Genomic DNA, 6,728 nt, shown 5'->3' with positions numbered 1-6,728 from the left:
GAAGTATACAACAGCATCACACTAATGTTAGGGGTTTAAAAACGTATATAAAAGGGGGCTGAATTGGTGACAAATTTGTGATTGTTATGTGAATTGTAGAGAAGGAAAATTTAATATTATATGTAAAGTCAAGGTTAAGTTTATAAATTGGAAAAAATCACACTGGAGTAAATTTGACTGCATGGGACAATCTATCCACAATTTGAGGAGAAGCAATTATTAATGTGACAAAATGTAGAGGAGGCTGGGACAAAAAATGTTTTATAGTACGAGATTTTATAAACATGGTAAATAATCAGCAGACATTATTTTTTGACACAAAGCTGTGATTTACTGTATCTGGGGTGATGTCAACCATTGGTGATTACTTTAGTAAGTATAATGATTTCCACACTCTGGCTGGTTTTACATCAGAAACACCATATTGATTATGTATCTATCTAGAAAAATGACAAGGAGTTTATAATGTGATCACATAGTGCTGGGGAAATAAGACTTGTAGATTCATAAGGATCACTAGAGGGAGGCAGCTCTATAGAGAAAATGGGGGTCAGAGTGAGAGAGGGGTGGAAGTGAGAGAGAGAGATGGAGAAATACAGGGTGGTATTGAAAGGGGGAGAGGGAGAAGATGGAGATAAGATCCAGAAACAAAAATTGTGTGTTCTATTCAGACACTCAGAAAATAATACACAGATGTGTACAATTATGTTGGTAAATTTTTAAAAAAAAGTTGGCTGCCATCTAATCTGGGGAAATTTGATGACAGAACAATCACTTTATACACACATGCAGGAAAGTGCAGGTCTGATAATGTTAAACATATGTTGTGAAAGTTAATATTAGAGATTGTGAGAATTCTATGAAAATATAGCAAACTATAAAAATAAGAGGTCAAAAAATAGGCAGAAAATGCTGTAATTATGTTACATTAGTAATCAATCAGGGAGGAAATTAGCCCATTAATTAAAATTTACACAATCATCCAATTGAGCATAGTACAAAAGTACTGTAATGGAAGCACAGAACTCAGTCATTAGCGTAAAACAACGATATGCCTCCAAAAATAATCTTTCATTTTTCAAAACATACATTCCTAGGGAAAAAAATGCAGATTTATAGAAGTATAAGATCAAAATACAGATACAAACTTCAAGGCTTTTGACCTCAAACTTAATTTCCATTCAATTATTAAATTGACCAGTAAGGTAGATACACAATGTATCACTTGAGAATAGATTACTCTAACTAAAGTCTCATGTGCCTGAGTGGAGAGTGTTTATATACATTGAAACTTATAAACAATTGGTAGAAATAATTTTAGAAAGTGTATACATTGAGACATGTTATCTCACACTAATATCACGGAGAGTGGTGGGTATTTATACGTAATGACGGGGTTTAGAAGGCTAATTATTTAAATGGACATTCCATGCACTCCACTTTTCCTATAATTTTGTATGGTGCTTTGTAGTTGACTAAAAGTATGTAGTTCTGTGTGAAAAAGTTAAGTAGGCTTGTCTTAATAATTACAATGGAATACACATATGGTATGTAGAAAAATAATAATCTGAATCCTGCTAGTTATATCAAATGTAGTTTTATGGGGGAAAACAAACCTTTGAAATTATCTGTACGTGCTGTTGATAATTGCAAAGCTGTAATGTATAATTAAAATTTAAGTGCATTTTTTTTAACATGCTTAATGGAAATATTTGAAATGCATTTATTGAAAAGAAAGTAGAGTTGACATTAATACTGAAGTAGGTGAACTTTTGATTGAATTTTATTTTACTTTCACAGAATTTACTTCTATGTTTTAAAAGATGATTGTCATAAGTATTATAATTTTCCTTTGCTAATTCTATGATCCACATCCCTAATTTTAATCTTTTGATCCACCACTTTATTTTCACTTAGATCCACTCCTTTATTTCTATTTTCACCAGATGCCAGTAACCGGCTTCAGAGCTCTGTCTCGCGTCTCCTAGACATGATTGAGGACACCACGCACCAGCTGTATGACACAAAGCGGACCCAACACGAACTGGTCACCACGGTGTCGTCAGGGCAACAGGAGTCGCTGTCCATCTCCACGCGGTGTGACGAACTGGAAGAGAGGCTGCGGGAAGAAGTGGAGGCCAAGGAATACCTAGCTATGGAGCTACACAAGGCAGAAGGTAGGGGTGTCTGCTTTAAGGGTGTCTGTCTAAAGCAAAAATGAAAGGTAAAATGACCATGACAGGGCTTAAAGTTCTCAACAGGTCACACATAGAAAGATGTCAAACATGGCTGCCGATTGTTCTTCTCACGTATATACACACACATGCAAATTTGAACAAGACAAGATGGAATAGAAAAGGTATTTCTATGCCTCACACCAGTGAGGTTCACAAGTACAAATTTTCTTAAAAATTGCCAAAGACTACTATAAATGTATTCAAGGCAAACAATGACAGTTAAAAAATCTGCATAATTTCCCACCCACTGATTGAACAGGAATTGTGATTCAATCTACGCAATTATGACCCCGCTGAAAAAAAGGTATCTTTACAGTAAATGATCATTCTCTTGACAATGGTAGCATATAAAGGAACACCACAGATATGATATCAGTGAAATAATGTGTATAATTTGAAAGTGCCTGTGTTTGCTATAGGTTTAATAGAGGGCTACAGCACAGAACGAGATCAGCGAGAACAACAAGTCAGGGACCTGGAGGAGAAAACGGAAGCCCTGGTGCTGGAATTAGAGACGACTAAAAATAGACTCCTGGACCTGGAAGCGTCGCATCACGAGGCGACGTCGCTACGCAGCGAGATGCAGCGACAGAGAGAACTACTCAACGATAGCGTCGGAGATCAGGCTCAAGGTTTCCATGACAACCGCCCTTATTACTTGGTTCCTTTGGTTCCACTAGGTGTCGCTGTAGGCTGGTACTTCCTCAGGGAGTGGTTATTGTAGGCAGACTCAGGGAGGGGTTATTGTAGGCTAGTATTTCTTCAGGGAGATGTCATTGTTTTGGTAAGAAGTTGATATAAAGTTTTATGCAGCTGATAGATTATAAAGCCTTTAATGGAAAATGCTCAGCTTTAAAGAAAAGTTTTCATTACAATACTGTACCGATGGAAAGGGAGTAGTAGATGTAGAGAAAGAATAGAAGAGAGAGGAGGGAGAAGTCATTGTGAGAATGTTATTTTCCAAAAAATCCTCACTTGGAATAGGAGGATTAAAGTAATGTAAACAGGAAGAGATAATTGACTGCTCCCTATTTAGAATATATATTACTGAAATCCATGGACATTTATTATGAAGTATTATATTAGCATGAAATATATTTATATTCATATATTATTTGATCTCATTTTCCAGTAGTTGCATGTGAAGTGCTACATGTATGAATGGTACATTGAGACTTTTGGGGGGTGTTGATTGCATTTTTGATATGGCTATTACAATATTATTAGTACATGTATACACTATGCCGTTAGAGCCAATTCTTTTTAAAGGAAGGGGGGGGGGTGGGAGGGGAGGGGGGCTTGATTAGTATAAATCATTTCTCTTCATATCACTATTCATTTAACCAGGGATTTATGTTTTCACAAATTCTATAGTGTTCATGAAATGCATGTGAAAAAGATTTTTCAAAGAAAAAATCACAAAAGTTAAATTGATATAAATTATATTTTTATCTGCATGAGAGAGGGTTCAGTGAGAGAGTAAGAGAGAGATACAAGTTTATTATGTACAAACTTTGTATGAGGTGATAAACTGGTCTATTCCAGAGGCAATATTAGAGTTTTTATACATTGTTTAATATTATTTGTATGGTTAAAGAAAAATAAGATGACAGAGCTTGTACAGCCTAGTTGTCCTTTTACTTTCGTTTTTTTTTTTCTCAAAAAAGGACAATGAAACCTGTACAGAATGCTGTGATGTTAAAGGGACATAACTGCAGATAATGATTGTGTTTTTTGGATTATATAAATTTAAATATTTTTCTATGGTTAATCTGTCCACAGTTTGAATGAAGGTTTCTACATCCCCACTCCCCCAAAATGTATTATTCTCAATTTCCCCAAAACATTTTGCACTTGTGTAGAGAGTAAGTATAAGTTAAGGTTAAGGACAAATGCAACGCACCTCACCTACTGATAATTTTTTCAAGATATTCTAAATTTAATCTTACAATATCATTACATGTTCTTAGACAAAAAATCAGCATGCATTACCAGAGATTTTTGAAAGAAATAAAATTATGAACATTTTTACATTACTCGAAGAACAGTATAAATTTATGTACAAAATTTACAAAACACAAATTCCAGAATTTTTTTCATCCAAAAATGTTTTAGAAGAGGTGTACAAATCCATATATAGACATTAAAAGTATTGCACACGGGTCCATCATTTAAACTGGAAATCTTCAATTTCAGGGAAAAACCCAATAAAGTCCAATTGCATATGACCTTAAGAAAGAGCTGTATTGTCTCTGTCTGTCTGTCTGTCATTGTACATTACAAATAGTTTTGATTGTTAAGGTCCCAGTATGTATCACACACTCTGAGGAATCGCTCTCTATTAATATTGTCTGTCTGTCTGTCTGTAATGGCACAGTTAAAGTAACCCCTCTCTGTTTTAAATTAAAGTTATGGTGGATTAATTTGGCTTTCTATTTGAGATCTGCTCCAGTATTATCTTCCTTAATGATTATTAAATTCATAATGCTGTTTAAAGGTCTATTTCTACATGTTTTCAATTCTTTGTTAATTATTGATTAAGTCTGTTTAATTAATAGGTTTAGGCGACATGAAATGTGCACGTTTGTGTGCACCAATTTTAATTAATCCTGTGCAGTATTAGGAATAGCTGTTGCCCATGGGTCAAATTAAACTCTTTAAACTTGTAATCCTTAAATGATTAATTTTGTGTTTTAAAATTGATTATTATACTCTAATGATTTTTTTTGTTTATCATTTTTGATGTGTTAGAAGGGAGGTATATTTTTTTTCTCTGTGTTTAATTTTTTGGACGGAGTGGAATTTTGGAATCTCTATATTGTTTTGATTTTGTTATTGTTATTATTGATATGGGAATGTAAATAAAAACTGGGAAATAAAATCACCAGATTTTTCTGCATTTTATAAGGTGCATTTAGTATGATTTAAAAAAAACAGAGGTCTTGACTTAAAAAATTGCAAAACATTTTTTTTGTGAACAAATGGATTAATAATGGAGGAAAAGTGGATTTCAGAAAATAGGATGATTTTGTGGTACGTAAATTTTTCCTGGCAGATTTTTTTTTAATTTTTGTGATCCTTTCTTGTTTTGGTTTGTCTATAGATAATGTAAAATTATCTCTTGATATTTCTGTTTCGAATGTAGAAACTTCTTTCAAACTGTGGACATCAATTTTTTCTGATATAGGTATAGGAACAATACCTGGGGAGTAGTCATTAAGGTATTTCTCAGGGAGCATACATTAGGCTGTATGTGAAGGCAGTTTCTTTGGAAATGTTTAAATAAATTGGTCATATTAAAAAAAAAATGCTACAAGAGGAAAGAAATTATGAAAACTACTTTAAAGCCTATGAAATGTTTCAAAATCTTTAAAAATTTGAAAGTATTTTCAGTTTATTTAAAAAATATGTTTTCAAAGGAGTTGCCTTTTGTGGGATTTTGAACTAATTAATTTTTTTTTGAGGTATGTTATGCAGACGTCCCTGTTGGTGCATGCAGCGGGAAGAGGGTGAATTGTCTCCCTTTATCGATGTTTATTAATCAGAGATCATTGCACTGCTATATGTATTATCTTAACATTTTACCCCAGATTAAGACAGTTAAATATAGAGTCCTCTTTATAAGCTCACACTGAATATTTGCTTGACCAGAATTACTTGAATGGTTGATGAATTTTTTATGTTTTTTTTTGTTTATCCATTATAAAAATGTGTAACCATAGCGACACGGGAACCATGGAACCAAATGACAAGGGCAATAACTCTTTTTACTAATCTATTATTATAATCATTATATGATTTATTTAATATGCAATTTTCTGTATAATTATGATATTTGTATTTATATTTATTTATTTTGACCTTTTAACCTTTACCAATGTAGAGGGGAAAGGGATACGTTCTGCATGGCTGAATGCGTTGAGCGGTTAACGTTTTCTGTCAAAATTCCCTTTTTGATATAAAAGATGTTTCAAAAATCTGAACAGTAAAAGACAGCCTTTACAGTACTGCTCAAAATTTGTTACCTTTCTTTGTCCGGAATATAATGAATTATATCATATTGGTCAAAAACCCCCAAGCAAAATGAGATATGGGAAAAATGTAAAATTTAAAAGTGAAAATAGAAGATTTGTTTCTTTTTCTTTAAAAAAAAGTTACCATATGATTTCAATTAACAAACAAAATTGTAAAAAAAAAATCATTTCATATTATAAGGACAATTTTTATAGTCCCAAATGAGTTGAGAAATCTTCAACATTTGAAGAAGTCTGTTTTCCATTGCATGATGAAATGTCATATTCCACCGTGCTGCTTTTGTATTCAACACCTGCATGTTTTCCTGTCACAAATAAATTCCTAATTAAGAGGGCTTCATGATTTAACACACACTCCCCCCCCCCCAAACCAAAAAAAAATCCAGGGTCCCAGCCAAGGGAAAGATAATAAAATGAAAAATAAAATTTGTTTGTTAATAGAGCACAACTTCAAAGT

The 6,728-nt window shown here is 33.1% G+C and overlaps 1 protein-coding gene across 2 annotated transcripts; it reads left to right on the top strand.

Moving 5' to 3' along the window:
• The first annotated feature begins 105 nt into the window (after positions 1-105).
• LOC134280206 (A-kinase anchor protein 9-like) lies at positions 106-3,456 on the top strand. 2 transcript variants are annotated; one of them, XM_062762624.1, is made up of 3 exons: positions 106-372; positions 1,947-2,177; positions 2,657-3,456. In XM_062762624.1, the coding sequence occupies exons 1-3, from the start codon at positions 348-350 to the stop codon at positions 2,959-2,961; spliced, it is 561 nt and encodes a 186-aa protein (XP_062618608.1). In that variant the 5' UTR covers positions 106-347; the 3' UTR covers positions 2,962-3,456. The 2 variants fall into 2 exon arrangements, with proteins under 2 accessions (XP_062618608.1, XP_062618609.1); XM_062762625.1 differs by lacking the exon at positions 106-372 and adding an exon at positions 1,465-1,547.
• Positions 3,457-6,728: the final 3,272 nt, after the last annotated feature.

This window comes from Saccostrea cucullata, unplaced genomic scaffold, assembly GCF_032062105.1.
Source record: "Saccostrea cucullata isolate Sc308-1 unplaced genomic scaffold, CSIRO_AGI_Scuc_v1 ctg5644, whole genome shotgun sequence".
NCBI lineage: Eukaryota > Metazoa > Mollusca > Bivalvia > Ostreida > Ostreidae > Saccostrea > Saccostrea cuccullata.
The sequence above is the reverse complement of the archived record's forward strand: the minus strand, read 5'-3'. Positions and strand labels throughout refer to the sequence as shown.

Excerpts from the sequence above, each read along its gene's own strand:
- LOC134280206 (XM_062762624.1), top strand. The coding sequence starts at position 348 with ATGTCAACCATTGGTGATTACTTTA. Across the intron at positions 373-1,946 it reads AACCATTGGTGATTACTTTA|ATGCCAGTAACCGGCTTCAG; the intron begins GTAAGTATAATG and ends TATTTTCACCAG. Across the intron at positions 2,178-2,656 it reads GGAGCTACACAAGGCAGAAG|GTTTAATAGAGGGCTACAGC; the intron begins GTAGGGGTGTCT and ends TGTTTGCTATAG.